The 19,488-nt window shown below is 34.3% G+C and overlaps 2 protein-coding genes and 1 long non-coding RNA gene across 4 annotated transcripts; 1 reads left to right on the top strand and 2 right to left on the bottom strand.

Moving 5' to 3' along the window:
- Positions 1 to 2,566: 2,566 nt before the first annotated feature.
- Positions 2,567 to 9,867, bottom strand: LOC147392406 (cytochrome P450 CYP72A616-like). Of its 2 annotated transcripts, XM_086458553.1 has the most exons (5): positions 9,441 to 9,867; positions 4,226 to 4,446; positions 3,828 to 4,075; positions 3,309 to 3,699; positions 2,567 to 3,219 (listed from the first exon to the last, which is right to left on the bottom strand). In XM_086458553.1, the coding sequence occupies exons 1-5, from the start codon at positions 9,718 to 9,720 to the stop codon at positions 2,794 to 2,796; spliced, it is 1,566 nt and encodes a 521-aa protein (XP_086314679.1). In that variant the 5' UTR covers positions 9,721 to 9,867; the 3' UTR covers positions 2,567 to 2,793. The 2 variants fall into 2 exon arrangements, with proteins under 2 accessions (XP_086314679.1, XP_086314680.1); XM_086458554.1 differs by lacking the exon at positions 4,226 to 4,446 and having other exon boundaries at positions 9,441 to 9,581.
- LOC147392407 (uncharacterized) lies at positions 6,637 to 7,857 on the top strand. Its single transcript, XR_015182835.1, has 3 exons — positions 6,637 to 6,855; positions 6,970 to 7,046; positions 7,146 to 7,857. It is a non-coding gene; the product is annotated as an uncharacterized LOC147392407 (long non-coding RNA).
- Positions 9,868 to 12,351: 2,484 nt separating the features above from the next.
- On the bottom strand, positions 12,352 to 16,320 carry LOC147392405 (cytochrome P450 72A397-like). The gene is made up of 5 exons (XM_086459831.1): positions 15,936 to 16,320; positions 13,862 to 14,082; positions 13,467 to 13,711; positions 12,951 to 13,341; positions 12,352 to 12,858 (listed from the first exon to the last, which is right to left on the bottom strand). The coding sequence occupies exons 1-5, from the start codon at positions 16,213 to 16,215 to the stop codon at positions 12,433 to 12,435; spliced, it is 1,563 nt and encodes a 520-aa protein (XP_086315957.1). The 5' UTR covers positions 16,216 to 16,320; the 3' UTR covers positions 12,352 to 12,432.
- Between the last annotated feature and the right edge of the window lie 3,168 nt (positions 16,321 to 19,488).

The following is a 19,488-nucleotide window of genomic DNA, read 5'->3' as shown; positions in this document are numbered from 1 at the left end:
CTCATTGCAAGATTCATAATTGCAACAATTAATAAAAAGCAAAGAGAAGATGGGAGAAGAAGATGAAGATGCACTTGATTCCTTCTTGAAGGATCTCAAAAAAAATTACAATAAAGCCAATGGCTTACTCTTGATGTTCTCACTACACTCAAGATCTCCCAAAAGAAAAATTACAGAGAAGAAAGAAAGAAAAATCAGAAATTATGGAAGAAGAGAAGAGGAGAAGAGCCTAAGAGGGACCCAAGAGGGGACCCCTTCTTTGAAATCAACCCTCAAATTTATAATATTCGTATTCGGGTAATCGGGGTGATTTGGCGGATAATTCGATTCGAATGGCCCAATCAGTTACAACCACCGAAGCTTCTAGAAGCTTCTGTAAAAATCTCGAGGACAAATTCCTCGAAATGACCGCGGCGCGGTGACGTGGCGCCCAAATCGATCGAGATTTTTCTGGAAACTTCCTTTCGACCCGCGTATTGTAACCGTAATTGTTTCGCGATTTGATAACTTCCACGTGCGCTTTATTTATCTACAATTAACAATAAAATCTCATTAGCTCTATTAATTTGGATAAATAATTTAATTTTATAATTATTTAAAAAGGAATTAGCATTTATAATGTGATAGAATCCGAGAAATTACGGTCCCAAAGTCAAGTTATTGGGACCTTATCAAGAACCATCAAAATTTTCCCATCCTTCATTAATTTGACGATTTTAGTTTGTTGAAAAAAAAAAATTGACAATAAAAAATTTGACTTTGATCCATCAAATTTTATGAAATTCGACAGTCTTGGACCATCAAATATAGATTTTTTTTTTTTCACGTTGTGATATATCCAAGGTTTAAAATCTTATCTCACGGCAATGTTTTAGTTGAAGAAAAATCAAGACAATCTCGACTAAAACATTCTAAGACATTTTGAATCATTATGAGACAATCTGAAACATTCACAAAACATGATTTAATGTTACATTCTGGTCTTCTCCGAAATCGAAATGTCTCGGATGAAACATTCTAGATAGGTATGAAACTTTAAACCATAGATATGCCTATCATATACACCTCAGTGTTCGTGACATATAAAGAAGCTTACACACTTTTTTTAAAATATTTTTAATAGGTTTAGTGTTAAGGCTGGATCTTGATCATTGGTCTGTGGTATCACCACATAAACTTTACCAACCAACCTTGGAGACGCCTATAAATAAAGCTTACACACGAAGCACGCACTAGTCTGACATGTGTGATACATTTCAAACATTCTCCTAGTGCTACTATTTTGAGAATAAGGTAAAAATTTTATCTGTCAACCTCAATTTTTTTATATTTTATTTATTTATTGTGATAAGTATAAGGTTTATTAAGAAAAAAAAAAAGATACAAAGCGTGGGTCAAGGTGACCAATAAAACAAAACTAACTATCACACAACAAGTTTCATCTAATACAAAATCCTCGAAGAACACCATTTTAAAGTCTGGACATAACTTGCTCTGAAAAAACAGCAACCCAAGAATAATGATCACGAGCTCTTGGAAGTGTGCTACTTTATCATTGAAAACTCTCCTATTCCTCTCCAACTATAGCCCCCAAGTAGTTGCAAACGGTAAGAACTTCCACAAGATTTTCATTCTCCCCAAAAATGAGTTGGTATCCCAATATTGAAATAAAGAGGAAACTGAATTTGGACGTAGTGAACAAACTCTAAAGAGGCAGAAGAAACGGGCCCATATGGTGAAGGATGGTTTGCAATGTAATAAGATATGGTCCATTGATTCATCAGACAAATTACAAACAAAACAAAAGTTTGCAGACACAAAACCCCTTAGGAATCGAGAGATCAAACGTGGGAAGCCAAGTGAAAAAATGCACCTTGAAAGGGTTCTTGGCACCCCAAATGAAACCAGCCGGAAAAAGAACATGAGATCTAGGCATGTTTACCATTTCTAAAGTAAAAGAATTGACAGAAAAGATCTTCCTTTTAGTAAGAGTCCACACTCCCTCTAGTCGTCTCTCATGTGCCTAGCAGGCCTCATCAAGATGAGTCGTAAAATCTATCAAATCTTGAAATTCCCAATCATTGAAAGCCTCTCCTGAAACTCAAATCCCACACAAATTTGTTTCCCTCAAGATTCAAGAAAGCGGCCCACAAGAACCCTTTTATTAAAGGGAGATTGTAAAAAAGCACGAATTGATGACAAAGAGTTGAGCCTCCACACCACCAATCCTACCAAAATCTGATCTTATCTCCCTCCCCCACCCTATACTTCACCCACTTACTGGAATCAGACCCAATCTTCATGGTACCTCTCCACACATTACACCCATAACAAAGTCTTTACTTCCTTACACAAAAAGTGAGTTTTATTTGTGAGATATTTTGAACAAAATAAAAACAAAGGTGGATTTGGAGTTGAATATTTCTTTTTTTTTTTTTCTTTTGTAAATGAAAATGAAATTATTCTTACAAAGATGTGTTAAATGGAGTTTTAAAACCAACTCACCAATGTTAGAAGATTCAAGTATGTAGTAATAGCTCCAAAAAGCTGAGAAACTAAGAAAAAGTTGATACCTTAATGAACAGAACAAAGGATTCAAACCAAGACATCAGAATCAACTTTAACTTACAAGTTGGAAAGGATTGATAGAATGCATAAACAATTTACAAACTTTGCATTTCAAAGCCAAGCAGTATGATAGATATGAGTTGACTTACAATATCGTATTTAACGACAACCATGATGAAGCCCACAATAATTTTATATAAGATAATGGTGACTGTGAAGAAGATTTTAGAGTTTATGTAAGATGATTTGAGCACCATATTGGGGTTGAAGAGTGATAACAAGGTCAGGAGCATGGGCATAGGTGGGCGAGAGCTCGAAAGAGAAATTTTGTAGAATCATGGATAGAGCAATCTTTGCTTCTATCAATGCAAAGTTCTGCCCAATGCATATCCTTGGGCCCCAACCAAATGGGAAGAATGAAACTTGATTTTTTGTTGCCTTTGAAACTCCTTCAGAAAATCTCTCTGGATTGAATTCGTCTGCATCATCACCCCAAAGTTCACGATCATGATGAATAAAGAGTATTGGCAATGCGATCTGTACTCCTGGTGGCAGAGTTATTTCTCCTAATCTCATCTTCTTATAAGTACAACGGGTAAGAGTTATCGCTGGTGGATATAATCTAAGAACCTCATAAAAAATCATGGTTACCTGAAATGAAGGTTTTAGGAATTAATGGGGACTTTGTGTCTACGTCAAATTAACAATCAAAATGTAGAGGATTACAGAACAATACTCACAATTTTGAGTTGGTTTAACCCATCAAAGTGCGGTTTCTTTTGTCCGAAGACTTGCAAGACCTCTTCCCTTGCACGCGCTTGCCAGTCTTGATGCATACTCAACACCACCATTGTCCATACAAGCAAAACCGATGTTGTCTCCTGCCCTGCAAAGTAGAATAGCTTGCACTCCTCTATAACCTCTTCAATGCTCATTCCTACCTTGATATTAGAGTTTCCATGTTCTTTAATCTCTTTAATATTAGATTCCATTAACAATCCTAATAAGTCATTGTTACTGGCCTCTCCTATTTTTATAGCTTTCTCTCTCTTGTTGATCATATCCCTTAGCAGCTCTCGCACTTCTCTGCTGATTTGCTTCATTCTATTATTTCTCTTTGTGGGAAGAAAGCTGAATAATGAAATTATTTTAGAAAGCTAAACATAAAAAAAGATGAAACTTAATCTAGGAATCAATAACCCATAAACTTCAGCAAAAGAATTTTTACTTTACACAATACGAAAGCTTAATAACCATACCTCATTCCTGGGATGTATATGGATAGAATAGCCTTCATAATAAGCTTGGCTTGTTCATTTTGGAGTTGGAATATTCGTCTCCCTTCTTCGTAACTACTACCAAATGCGGTACGAGAGATAACATCTCCAGTCAAGTTCTGAAGTTCAGGCCACACATCTAATTCATACGCCCCCTCCGACGACTCAACCAACTTTTTCCATTTGTCGACAACCTCACTACAACTAGTATAAAATGCAGGCAACATCCGCTATAACAAACACCAAAAAACGAAAAATAACATAGCAATATCAGTTTCATGATAGCATTGAAAGATACAATTACATGTCATAAGTGACTTTTATCAATGTTGTTGCATATAAAAGTTTGAGTAGAAGATCATATATAGTAGAGAGAAAACCTTCAACTTCTCTTGATGGAAGGCTGGATTGATAATCCTTCTATGTTTTGCCCATTGTTCACCCTCATAGTTAGCAAGCCCAGTTGCTAACAATCTTGTGAGTGGGTTTGATTTGGGCTTGGCGAAGTGGCCGAACTTGTTAGACAGAACATCTCTTATGAGATCTGGGTCCATTATGTTCACCCTAGGAGTTGGTCCAAACCAAATAACAGACATTTTACCTACATTAATTAAAATTTTCAATTGTTATATATGTGCTAATGTAAAGAAATCAATTGGTAAAATCCATGCTTGGTTGACTAAGTTGCTTTTCCCAATAAAAGAAACAAGGCTTAAAAGATCCCCAAGTTCTCTTAAGTTGTACATAAGGGATATTTGTGGTATATATATATACACACTATCTGCATAGTACTATATTAAATGTCAATATCAAGGTACATTTTGAGGTCTCAGGAAGAAAATCTACAATGGAAATTAACAGGTTTTTCCAGAAAATGATTGGAAATATCATGAAATTAAAGGAAATAGTAAGAAACTTATAAGTAAAAATTAAAAAAATAGAGGCTTACTCCCATAGCTCTTGACACATTGCAAAACAACTTTGAGGTAGCGGGTTCAAGTCCAGCTTACTCATAAAAAAAGAAAAATAAAAAAATCATGCAAGTACACACTGAAGCCGCTACCAAAATAAAATACACAACTACATAGAATGAGAAGTTGAATTTTAATGGTGTTTCCTAACACTTCATCATAGGTATTTAAAGGTCTTAATCAACACTTGATCAACAACTATCCGCACATAAAACTCAACATCTTATCTTACTTTATCATATTATTTTGTTGTCCTGACTTTTTAGGAGCACTTGCATTAGTTTTCTCATTTTTTTATAGATAGATGGTTGGGTCTTGATTGTTGATCATGGCTTCAAAACTCGGTTTGACTTCTCGTCTTATTCATGGACAAGACCAAGTTGTCTCAAATGAGTCAACTCATCTCAGATAAAATAAACCATTTAACTTGGTTAACAATTATTTAAGGTAGTTCGAAAAATGTCTAATCATAAAATCATATATTTTTTTATATAATAAATATTTAAATTTAAAATATACAAAATCCCAATTGATTCAAACAAGTTTTACAAAGATTTTCAAAATATCATCCAAGTTATCTTCTTTTTCTCATAAGATTTTGCATGTCCATCTCATTCGAGTCATCTCGGTTTCAGACAAGATTTCAAATCATGTTGTGGATCTCTTTTTTATTTTGAAAAAGTAGTCTTAAGCATGGTTTTAAAACTCATCCGAGACAAGACGTATTGCCTGAGTTAACTTGGTATCAGAACCAGGGGCGGAGCTAGTAAGGAGTTGGTGGGGGCAATGCCAATTGCTCCCACAGAACTTTGAGAAACCCCTATATTTTCAATTAACTACATGCCCCATTTGTTCCCACTCCCTCACCTGTCTCCCATTTGCCCCCCACACTCTCACCTCCCTCCAATTTTTGCCCCCACAAAAGTTTGAGACACCCTTACATTTTCAACTAATTACATGCCCCATTTGCTCACATTCCCTCACTTCTCTCCCCATTTGCCCCCACACCCTCACCTCACTCCAATTTTGTCCCCCATAGAACTTTGAGACACCCCTATACTTTCAACTAATTACATGCCCATTTGTCCCCACTCCGTCACCTCTTTAATTTTTTGTTGATGACATTGCCTCTTGACCGGGACTTCTCAAATATTTATTGGAAATGACCTAAATATCATTTTCTTCAACTACAAACTAAAAACCTCTTAATTTCTCCTTAAAAGCATTCATCTTTACCATACAACTAACCATAGTTTGCCCCCATTATAGGAAAATCCTAACTCCACCCCTGATCAGAACTGAACAAGACCAACTCACAAAGTCACTTTTTTTTACCAAGATTTAGTACTCACATTCAATTTTCTGATTTTTTGAACGAAACGTATCAAAAAAACTCATCTGAGATGACTCGATATCAGGCCTGGATGAGACGAGACGTGAAACCGAGTTTTAAAACCATAGTCTGACGTCCATGTCACTTATAGTGTAGTATCACAAACAGTCAAGATCCAAAATTGGATTTAATTCTTTAGGGGGCAATTGATTGCGCTTCAAAACGCAATTTTACCGGCGTTTGCGTCAAAACGCGGCGTTTTGAAGCTGAATCAAACGGGCCGCAGTTATTTGCGTTTTGCGTTACCGAGTTTGCGTTATCAAATTGTGTTTATAAACGCAAATGTGAAAAGCAGAATGTTAGAGCTTCTTCAATTTGCGTTTGCGGGAGACGCGAATTACCGAAAAAGTCTCATGTGAAAAGACGTTATTACCCTTCGTTTTTTTTAACTCATTTCTCTTCATCTCTTCTTCGACAGAACCCTCACACAGCAACATCGATTTCTCTTCGTCTCTTCTTCGACAGAACCCTCACACAACAACATCGTTCTCGACAGAACCCTCGGACACTGACGTCATCGTCTTCTCCTCTTCTCCTAAAGTCTCTCTCTCTCTCTCTCTCTCTCTGCCATAGAAACCCTTGATTTGGTATAGGTGCTTCTCAATCATCTACCTTAGATCAGTCCCTCCATGATTTCACAGTCAAGGTAAGTTAATTTTATCAGATTTCAATTTCAATTTTTTTTTCTCTGTCTCTCCGTATGAAAATTCATCACTTGCACGCATATGGGTTCTTTGAAATTATGGGATTTTCTCTTCAGGATTGTAAAGGGAAGGATGTTGATCTCAGCATTTACAAAGGGAAGATTATTGTTGTTGGTAACGTTGCTTCCAAATGGTACTTTATTTTTCAATAATGGGTCGTTCATCAATCTTATTTATTTATTTATTTTGGTTTTTCTGAATATTAATGGGATTGTGTTTGGAGCTGAAACAGTGGATACCAATTATACCCAATTGACTGAGCTTTACACCAAATACAAGGATAAAGGTGAGATTCTGTTATATTGTTTTGTTTTCTTTTTGTTGGATCAATTTTTGAAGTACCCATGAAGGCTACACTTGGTAATTTCCTATGAAGGATTTTTGCTTAATTTTCCCTTTTAGGAGGTCAACCCGTGAAGGGATTTGCTTACTTTTCTCAAATTTTGGATGATTATTGAAATTTTCATGAAGTACTTTTGCTAACTTTTACCTTTTTCTTTTGGAGCATCTAACCTATGAAGGGTTTTTATTTATTTATTTTGTTTTTCCCCTTTGTTGGAAAGATTAATGAAATCTGATCTAAATGGTAGAAAGATTAATATTTGGATGTCAATTATGGGAAAAAAAATTTGACACCTATTTTAAAGAATAGGGAGATGTGCGGAATTGCACTACCTATTGTGGAATAAAATTCCGGAATAGGTCATGTAGAAAAGAATAATACAAGAAACAAACAAATGCAAACTTGGCTTCATGCCAGAGAGAACAACTAGAAAGATACGATTGGATATTACATGGATTATTTCAAAATCTTTAAATATTGATATTTTATGATATAACTTCACAAAATAGCTTTTTGTTTGTTTCATACCTTAGTGAAATTTACTCTTTAGCATAGATATTTTTATTAGTTTAACTTGATTATAGATTCAGATATAAAAATAGTGGCCTTACTAAAGACATCTAAGGGTATTTGAAAACCAAGGGTGCAACTCAAATATTCACTTAAACGTAGAGGTGTATGTCTGTCTAAATTACTTTCCTTTTTAAAGTAATTCATTTAGGATTTTTTTATATTAAATAACCAAAACTCCCTTAGTTATATTAAATAACCAAAACTCCGATTGCTTTGCATTAAAAATATTTCCGCTTGCTTAGCATTGAAATAAATTTCTGCTTGTTTTCAAATAGATTTAAGTATCTTGTTCAATATTTTGTTATTGTCAAGATGAATATGAGATTCTAATATCATTGTTGTGTTTTGGTAATTCGATCCAACCTTAGTTACACAATGATTGAATTTTCTTCGATGGGTTATGGTAGGGCTAGAGTGGGATTTAATTGACACATTTCCATGCATTTTGGAATGTTATATTACTTTCAACATGGTCTTATTTCACCAAAATTGTGAATATTACTTCCATGCATTTTCTCTTTTTTTCTTAGACTGTTTTAATGTTCCATCACAATTACTTTTGTTGTAAATCCCATTACATTCACAACACTGCAACATTGCACTTAGCCTCATGGTAAGTCATGCATTAGTTGTTGAAAGTGTAAGGCGATTTTACCCACTCGTGATACATGCCAAATGATACACATGGGCTGTTTTGTTAGAAATTAAAATTAAATAACTATTTTATGACAATTATCAACTTAGTTTTGTTAAGATCAACTAATATATACGATGTACTGTGGATGTGTTATGTACAATGTGAATTTTGGATTGTGTATTATGTAGGTATTTTGTTTATCAGGAAAATTCCATATGTCCATTTTTATGAGGAAATGCTGCCGAAATTTCTATAGAATTATAAATTTTTCTATAATTTTTATAGACATTTTAAAATTAAAATAATAATTATTTTAATTTTTATATAATTTTATTATATTTATATATATTTAGTGTAATTATATATTTATAGGGGTATTCTGATCATTTTTAATGCATTCTGGGTGCATTATCAACCTTAAGGGTATTTTGGTCATTTTACCCTAACACAGCAAATTCTTGAAGCTGTATCAAGCAGTAATTACCAGATTCTGACAGCAGATTCTGACAGCACAGCACTTTTAAAAAGCTCTATCAAGCAAGATTTTCAGTGTTTCAGATTCTGACAGCAGATTCTAACAGCAGATTCTGGCAGCTGAATCAATCAGGCCCTTAGTTGTTACCTCCTATAAAATAGTAAAATAATATCTAAATATTGACATCATCTCTAACAATGGAGGTAAGTGAAATTGTCAAAACATTAAGAGATCAACATAAAATTATGCCAAAAGCACAAGGTTTAACCATAAATAAAATTTTCAAATTTCTCCTCTCAAGCTGACTTCGGGTCAATAGAGTAAGCCTCATTTTGGGGCATATCCTTAATTTAGCTAATATCATAAGGGTGTAATTGTAAACCAAAAATATTACTAATTAAGGAAAAAAAAAAAAAAAACAGTTCAGTTCACAAAGCACACAATAAATTTATTTATTAAAAATCCAACAATTAAAAAACAAATAAATCAAAAAACATACCATAATTTTTGATGGTTTGATGAAACAAGGGGGCGACACGTGCAACGATATTGTGGGAAAGATTGATGGGCTTGGATAGTGCTTCCTTCTTCAAACTTGAGTGATCTTTGAGGTTCCCATAGAACAGTCTGTAGGGAGGACCTCTGATGCCTTGCTGTCTCAACTCTCTCTCTAACTTCATGGGTTTCAACCATATCCAATACAGCGCTTTCCAGGCCCATATAATCACCATAACTACAAAACCACAAACTGCAACCGAAACCACCGAATAATCTCCCATTTTTTCACTTTAAAAAATATATATAATTTCTGAAGTCGGAAGGTTTCAGTAGAGTACAGAAACACAGACACGAGGGAGGGGGGAGAGGGGGGAGACGAAGTCAATACGAACGGAAGCAATTTAAGAGTAACTAGCATGGAATTACCCTCCTTGTTTCAAACTAACTACCAAAATGCCCTTACCTTATCTCTCACCGAAATATCTTTCTTCTCTATCGCAAAAGTGTAATTTATTTTGATACACAGTATTCAACACAACTTCATAGTGACACGTGTTATGAAATGATTTGACTGGTAAACAAATGGTGGACCCCTTCAAAAGGAAATCATCTTTTTTATTTCTTATTTGACACGTGGCGCGATGAAAATGAGGAGGAGTTGTGTATTAGAATTGCCCTTTGAGAGCGAAATTTTGTCTTAGGGCGTGTCGGTCAAGGCAAACACATGACAAACGAGGTATTTACGTGGCCTCGTCACTATTTTAGATACCCCCTTCTTTTAAATAGGAAGAGAATCAAAATCCCTACTAGAAACACTAAAGGAGGATGCATATTGGTCAAGCAAAAATCAACATATAATCCAAGTTGGGATTGTCAGGCTTGAGAATATCCCCAAATCATGGAAACTTATAATATGACATACCAAGAGAACATGTGAACATCTACAAGGTAGGGGGAAAAAAAAATTTCTAGCCTTTCCGTTAAAAAAATTTACCCTTTATCTTCAACCTTAAACATTTTATCCACTTCAGCCTTCAACCTCAAGATAAAAATGGATTTCTAGCAAAGTAAAAAAAATGATTGTAAAAAATTCAATGGTTTTCTATAAAGGCTAAGACAAAGTTGAAAATGATGGTTTGAAGAGAAAGTTGAATAGATTAAAAGAAATTTACTGTAAATTTGATGAACTTAATTGTATGAGCATAATTTAGTATCTAAACAAGAGATACACAAATCACATAGTAAGATAATCCTGGGAAGTATGCTTAGGATATTTATACGGAAGCAAAGGAAAGCAAAGCTTGGAGAAAATGTTGGGAAGGATAGCTAATAAGTAGACTTCACGCCAATGTTATAGTTTTCGAGCGATTGACCAAAAGGATGAGGAAGGTACTCCCCTCACGAAGTACACTCGAGAATTTGTGAACTTTCCAATTGAGCTCAATTATCTAGAATCCAAAAGAAAATTCAGGGATTAAGTGTAATCTTATCAAATTAGAAGGAAGTTGAATTGAAAATAAAGATGAAAAAGAGAAGAAACTTAGAGTAAAAGGACAACCCTAAAGATATAAATATGAGGTAAATTTATGTATTAAGGAATGGGTTGAATTTCATTGAATTATAGTTGTAAGTCTAACTTAAGCATCAAAGCCTTTTTGGTATAAAATTTAAAACAGGTCAGGTTCAGGCTAGATATAAGTATGTCGATATCTATATTTGGATCCATATCCAGATCTAAATATGACTCGAATCCTATTAGTTAAAATCATACCTGAATCATTTTGCTCTCACTAAACTTGTATCCGGATTCGGCTCAACTGAATTAATTAATTAGGGTGAATCAAGTTGGAGAATTTCAAATCATTTAAGATTATTTTAAGGAAAATCGTTCACAATGACTTGAATTCAAGACAACTTCTTTTTTAAAGAGAAACCTTGGCTATTGTGCCCAACACTTGTTGGTTGAAAAAAGATGTCTTAGAAAATATAACATACAATATAATATATCATTTGGATCTAAGTGGATATATGGATGGATCTGTATTTGACTTAGGTCAAGGGACATCGACCTATATCTAACCCATTTTTTAACTCTGATATAATTGAAAGAACCAAATTCGCTAAATTTGGATTTGGATTCGGATTTCAATAAAATCCGACATATTTTAAGCCCTACTTTAGTAGGTATCACATCGATGTTCAAAGAAGTTTTTCTTGCATGTTTGATCCGGTGGTGCTATGAATCTCAAGATGATGGTGGAAAATTCTCCCCACATTAATGACAACAGATTTTTTGCAAAATCAAGGGGTTTGTTTTGTTTTTAATTTTTTTGGCTAGAGATTTAAGGAGAGGGAATTTAGGTAATTTTACATTAGTCTACAAAGGAAGCCCAGGGTCATGCGTTATGTAAACAGTGAACTTCAATCACCTGTAGTCCTCTATAATATCTTAAGTTGACATTGAAATCCAAGGTGCTATAAGTAAAATTGAAAAAGTATTTCAACGGGGTACTCCGATTTTGGTTATTGTGAATATACGTAAGCAATGATGTAAGAATTTTATTTATTTTTTTGTTAGATTCGTTACGACACCATTGTCTTCGAATGTGATTCACATAAACAATAAAAATATATATAAAAGAAAATAAAAATTCATGGACTTGTTCTCTTAAAAATTGAGGTTCAACTTCTAAAAATTAATTCACCAAAGGATTCAAACTAGATATCATATTCAACTTAAGGTACAATATAAAAAAATAAAAATAAAAAGAATATTCATAGACTACATAAACTATTTACCAACCTTGAATATATATATATAAAACTTAAGATACAACAAACACTATTTACCAACCTTGAATATATATATATATATCAAAGCAACAAACACTACGATGGATATGACACGATAATTTCTATAATATTGGATTTAACGATAACTATGATGAAGAACAATACAATCACGATAAGTACTGATGACGACGAAGAGGATTTTAGAGTTTATGTAAGATGATTGGAGCACCATGTTGGGGTTGGAGAGTTACAACGGTGTAAGGAGCATGGATATAAGTGGGCGAAAGCTCGAATGAGAAGTTTTGTAGTATCATGGTTAGAGCAATTTTTGCTTCTATCATTGCAAAGTTCTGCCCAATGCATATTCTTGGACCCCAACCAAATGGGAAGAAAGAGACTTGATTTTTCGTTGCCTTGGAAACTCCTTCGGCGAATCTTTCTGGATTGAATTCGTCCGCATCTTCACCCCAAAGTTCACGGTCATGATGAACAAGGAGTGTTGGGAATGAGATCTGTACTCCTGCTGGCAGAGAGATTTTTCCTAATCTCATCTTCTTGTATGTTCGACGTGTGAGCATTATCCCTGGTGGATATAATCTAAGAACCTCATTGAAAATCATGGTTACCTGCATAGAAAGTTTTAAGACTACTTCATGAGGACTTTTTATCTCCATCAAGCAATCACAATGCAGAGGATATATTACAGAATAATACTCACAATTTTTAGGTGGTTTAATTCATCGAAGTTTGGTTTCCTTTGCCCAAAGAGTTGCAAGACCTCTCCCCTTGCACGAGCTTGCCAGTCTCGATGCATACTCAACACCACCATTGTCCACACAAGCAAAACCGACGTCGTCTCCTGCCCTGCAAAGTAGAATAGCTTGCACTCCTCTATAACCTCTTCAATACTCATTCCTACCTTCTTATTAGCGTTTCCATGTTCTTTAATCTCTTTAATATTAGATTCCATTAGCAATCCTAATAAGTCGTCATTAGTGGCCTCTCCAACTTTTATAGCCTTCTCTCTCTTGTTGATCATATCCCTTACTAGACCTCCAACTTCTCTATTGATTTCCTTCATTCTATTATTTCTCTTTGTGGGAAGAAATCTAAATGTGAATGACATATATAGGTGAAGTTAGAAGCCAAGAACAAATATGAAATTACTTTAGAAATCTAAACATAACTAGTAATCAAGAACTTATAAAACTTTAGAAAAAGACTTGAATCAAACCTCATTCCTGGGATGTATATGGATCGGGCAACCTGCATAGCAAGCTCAGCTTGCTCAATTTGGAGTTGGAATATTCGTCTACCTTCTTCAAAACTACTACCGAATGCAGTTCGAGAGATGAAATCTCCAGTTAAGTTTTGGAGTTCAGGCCACACATCTAATTCATACGACCCTTCTGACTCAACCAACTTCTTCCATTTGTTGACAACCTCATCGCAACTAGTATAAAATGAAGGTAACATCCTCTATAACAAACACCGAAAAACAAAAATAACATAGCAATATCAGCTTCATGATAGCATTGAAAGATACAATTACATGCCATAAGCAACTTTTATCAATGTTGTTGCATATAAAAAGTTTGAGTAGAAGATCCTATATAGTAGAGAGAAAACCTTCAACTTCTCTTGATGGAAGGCTGGATTGATAATCCTTCTGTGTTTTGCCCAATGTTCACCCTCATAGTTTGCAAACCCATTTGCTAATAACCTTGTGAGTGGGTTTGATTTGATCTTGGCGAAGTGGCCGAACTTGTTAGACAGAACATCCCTTATAAGATCTGGGTCCATTATGTTCACCCTAGGAGTTGCTCCATACCAAATAACGGACATTTTACCTGCATTCGATAACAAATATCATGAAATGAAGGTCAATGGTGTTTTTGTGTTACAGTTTGGCTTACGAATTTAGGGGTCTTAATGGACGCTTGATTAAAAACTACAGCATAGAACTCAGCATCTAATCTTACATTATAACAATTATTCTATATCCTGACCTTTAAGACCATTTGCATGAGTAATCTCATTTATTTAGACACATTGTATGTAGCTAATATTATTGTGGATGCAAAACATGTACAATGCTCCTTTATACTTACTACATTGACTTAGGATCAAATACGGTGTTCCATTCCTATAAAATAGGAATGGTGTCTAGGTGGCATGCTTTATTTGGTGTTTAAAACACCTCGGGCTCCTCACCAAGCCATGCACACAGCCCAATCTATTTTTTACCAATCCAAACGTGCCACGTTGACACCGTTCCTATATATATTTAGGTCGTGATTATTGATCTTGATTTTGAATTCACTGAGCTTTGAGGATATACCTAATAAATTTGGGGTGGTCTAACTCAAAACCAATTGACAATGAGTAGAGAGGCCCAAGAGCTTATAAAGAGAGAGACAAAGCAATGAGTATCCAATCCTATAACTTTGGGTCAGGGCCAACGAATTAGATATTGATAAGAATTCAATCCGATAAGTTTCCAATCCAGTATCTTATTGGATCGGTTCTAGATCCAATATGTCCTAGTTTGATAAAACATGAGAAAATTTGTTTAAATATACGAATATTATTTAGGATTTGTTTATCAAAATAGATTTGACCCGAAATGGACCTAATGTAATTGTTATTGGATCGGATTTTGATCTCAATATTGAGATTATAAAGGGAAAATTTTGGATCCAATAAGAATTGGATTAGTTTCGGGTCCAAACCAATCATTACCTAATTGATACCAAATCCACACTGATCCGATGAGACCCCATCCATTAACTGCCCCTATGCAGTGGAACTAACTCTTAGTATAAATAAAAAAAAAAAATAGAATAATGCTGGGGTGACTCAAGATTGACCTCAATTCACACTTTGTTGACGTGGAGTTGTGTATAGAACCATATATAGATGCTCTTCATCAAGATACGAATGAAAAGCATCTTTTGTTGGGTGCGCACCTCCATGTCAGCAAAGTGTGAATCTGTGTATTGAGGTCAATCTAGAGGACACTCCAGCACGACTCTAGTAATTATCAGGTGAAAGGAACCTTAAACATAGAATTAATTAGTGAAGAAGACGAGATCCATACGAACTAACATGTAAATTCATCCAATATTATCTTCGCTTTTCTAATAATAAACTAATAGGTGGTACATGTATAAAAGGGTTTATCTATAATTTAAAACATTAATTATTTTATAATTAAAAAAATATTTTTGTAATTTTAAAAAGAGTAATGATTTAGTGACTCTTCACATGGCATACCCAAAATACTCTCCTGACATGACATGTGTTAGAGTCATATATATATTTTTCCTCGGGATACACAACTGCACATATTTATGAAGATGTGTAGATGTGTATCCCCATAAAATCTATGATTCTAACAAATGCCATGTCAGGAAAGTATTTTGAGTATGTCACATGAGGAGTCCGTTTATCACAACTTTTTTCAAAACTAACCAACTTGATTTTAACGTTGTCGTGGGCGTCAATATTCTTGGACATTTTACTCAAAATAACCTAATTATATTAAGTTTAAATATAAAAGCAGGAAAATACGTGGGATCCAAAATTTTGCAAATATCACAAGGGCGTGAACCTAAAATAGATTTAGAAAAAAATGGTTCATATTTTACAAAGTACACAGTTAATTAATTTATTAAAAAGCAAAGAGTGCAAATAAACGTACCATAACTTTTGACAATTTGAAGAACGAAGGGGACAACACGTGGAGCGATATTGTGGGAAAGATTGATGGGCTTGGATAGTGCTTCCATCGTCATACTTGAGTTCTCTTTCTGGTTCCCATAGAACAACTTGTAGGGAGGACCTCTGATACCTTGTTGCCTCAGTTCTCTTTCCAACTTAATGGGCTTCCACCATATCCAATACATCACTATCCAGGCCCATATAGTACCCATTACAGCAACTAAAGAAACTGCAATCGAAACCACTGAATACTCTCCCATTTTTCCTCCTTTTCTTTTGAAAAGTTTTTGAGGTAGAAAGACTTCTTCACCTACAGAAACACAGACACACGAGAGAGAGAGAGAGAGAGAGAGAGAGAGAGAGGGAGTTGAGATCAGTCGATATGAACGAAGGAATTTAAAAGCGACTAGCGATGGAATTACCCTCTTTTTTAGAATTAACTTCCGAAATGCCATTACCTTTGACCAACATGTCTCGAATTAGGTTTGAAAAATAAAAAAGTTTCTTGGAGAGCAAGATACACCAAACTTCATCCCAACCTTCATAGTGATACGTGTCAAGAAAATGTTATAAAATAATTTGTATGGTTTCTTCAAAACGAAATCTTCTTTAGTTTCTTATTTGACACGTGGCACGGTGAAAGTGAGGAGAAGTTATATTAAAATTTTACAATTGCTCCTTTGAAAAGCAATTATTTTTTCTCAAGGGGGCATCTAGACAAAGGCAAATAAATGAGGTATTCATATTTAGACAATGAATCATGATAATCAGCCTATCCCACGTGGCATATTATTGACTCTCTTGATGTAACAAGTTTGAGAATTGTAGATCTGTATGTTTTAGGATAAGAAAAACTGCACTTTTCCATAAAAATATATATCCCAAGATATGCATATCTTTATTTTTGAACTTATCACGTCAGGAGAGTTGATTGAGTATGCCATGTGAGATAGTTAGATTATCATGACTCTTAGACAATACAATTCACGTTTTGGTGAATACTTTTGTTATCTCTTTCTTTTAGAACTTTTGACATGTCCCTCTTGAACTTGATCTTCCCTGATAGGTTAATTGAAAATTACTTGAATACTCTCTATTCCACATCAAGTTAAAAATCATTGATTTTTCTTCTCAATTCCAATCATATTCAACCTCTTAGATAAAAAATTTACCCTTTATCTTTAACTTCATAGATTTTTTCCACTTCAAACCTAAAGTAATAGGTAAGATTTTTGTAAAAATAAAAAATGATAGAATTTTTTGATAATTCAAGATTTAACAATAAAATGGTAAGATGAGATTGAAAATGAAGAGTGACTATAGGGGCAAAGTTAGGATTCTATTGTAGTGGGGACAAACTATAGTTAAAAAATAATATTTATGTCTTTTTCAATAGACAATGAAAGAATGCCCAATCAAAAGAAAATATCATCTTAAAAAATTGAGAAGGTGGGGATGAGGCATGCTATTAGTTGAAAATAGAGGTTTATTTCAAAGTTTTGTAGGGAAAATTGCCCCCCACGAGCTCTTTATTACCCCCGCCCCTAGTTAAATAGATTAAAATAAATTAATCACAGAGGTTGATGAGCTTAAAGATGAAAGATTTTTTTAAACAAAAGTCAAAGGTTTTTTTTTTTTCTTTTTTAATTTTACATCAGTCTATAAGAGAAGACCAAGGTCATGGAACACATACACAGTGGATTTCAATAACCTATCGTTTTCTAGATTATCTTAAGTTGACAGTGAAATCCAAGTCTATATATGTAAGCACTGATGTAAGAATTTTTGTTTTTTATGATTTATTTTCTATAATTAGATTCATTCCAGCTCCGTTGTTTTTTAAAGTGATTTACATAAACAAAATAGATTCTAATTTTGATGAGAAACCATCTGGAAATTACCAAAAAACCAATGAGAGTGATGACGAGTGACGACTTTATGAAGTTGGGCATTCTAAACGCTAAGCAGCTCTCATGAGTTGTGAACTATAAAACATCCCCATAAGTTATTCATGTTCTCTATTATGGTATTTGGGGCTTTTACATTTGCAATCTCGCTCATTTGGACATATTGTCCACTGTCCATGCAAACTATTTATTAAGTTCATGCATCTTTATCTATTTTTAAAATTTTAATTAATAACATAATAACACTTTCAAGTTTCAACAAATTGAAATGTAAATGACAGTTTTTTTTTTCTTTCTTCTTAAATGAATTGTATGAATCAATTTTCAAACAAACAATAGGGTTTGGATGGGGTTTTTATCGGGTTCGACAGTTTGAATTTCCTAATTTTTCAATTATGACTGTAAATGACCTTTGTTGCACATAAAAATCTTTTTAATCAAATTTTCATTATTTTTTATCTTATTTGTTATTTTTGTTTTTTTGTTTTTTTTTTTTTATTATCTTCCCTTCGAGTGAGACTAATCCCGCGGTCAAACGCACCGCCCCCTCGTAAAGTCCTATGTGCTATGGGTTGAGTCTAGGGTCAAACAGACCTTGAAGGGTGGTCCCAAGCAATTCATTGCTTTCTAGGATTTCGAACACTTGACCTATAATTCCTGAGAAGTTTATCAAGGCTCGGCTTGCTACTAAGGAATTTGTACAGCCTCTTTTTGGGATACACATGCTTTCTTTCTATCCCTTGTGTTGATTTTAATTTTACCATAAATATATGTCTAGACGTATCTATTGCCCTATCTTTGGCGGTAGAAATGAAACCTAATTTTTCGAATTAAGATTAGAATTTTATTGAACATGCTAGAATGGTCACGATAAGTTATCTATTCAATAAATGCATGTGTTGAGTTTAAATTTAAGTTTTTAACACGATTATTAAATGGTTTTGATTCGTATTAGATAATTTTTTATAATACCCTTAATACAACTAAAGACACGGCATGACCTAATCCATTGCCACCCCTACTTGACTGTCTGAAAGCATGATAGCGGTTGATATAGAGCACATCCCTCTCACTCTTCAAAGAGTCATGTGCATGTCTCAGGAGAACCCCAAGAGAATAGGTTGTCAATGGGCCGGGCTTTCACCTTCTTAGGCCCATGATGGATCATGTTTGGATGTGATCTTTAGGAAGCGCGCGCAATTTACAATCACCTTTTTCTTCGCTGCACTCACTTAAATGTTAAATGACAGTACTGTGTAAGTACTAAAAACCCTTTTATATTTGGGAAATGTTCAACACCAAACATTTTGGCAAAACATTTTTCAAAACATGGGTTAAAAGTATTGGAATGGGCAGATTTTTGATAAGGATGATTTCTACGGTGAGGAGATCATCATCACCAAAAATCAGCTCATTCTAAAACTTCTAACCCCATCAAAAATGGTATACAAAAAATAGACGGTCCACGATTTTTCAACTTGTAAACATGGGACTAGAAATTTTAGAATAGGCTGATTTTTGGTGAGGATGATCTCCTCACCGTGCAGATCATCATCACCAAAAATCAGCCCATTCAAAAACTTCTAACCCATGTAGGACAAAAATGATTGGCTAAAATGTTTGCCA

The sequence above is a fragment of the Akebia trifoliata genome, chromosome 11 (genome assembly GCF_017979445.1).
Source record: "Akebia trifoliata isolate Shusen 1 chromosome 11, ASM1797944v1, whole genome shotgun sequence".
NCBI lineage: Eukaryota > Viridiplantae > Streptophyta > Magnoliopsida > Ranunculales > Lardizabalaceae > Akebia > Akebia trifoliata.
Note: the sequence above shows the minus strand (reverse complement) of the source record. Positions and strands in the feature narration are given on the sequence as shown.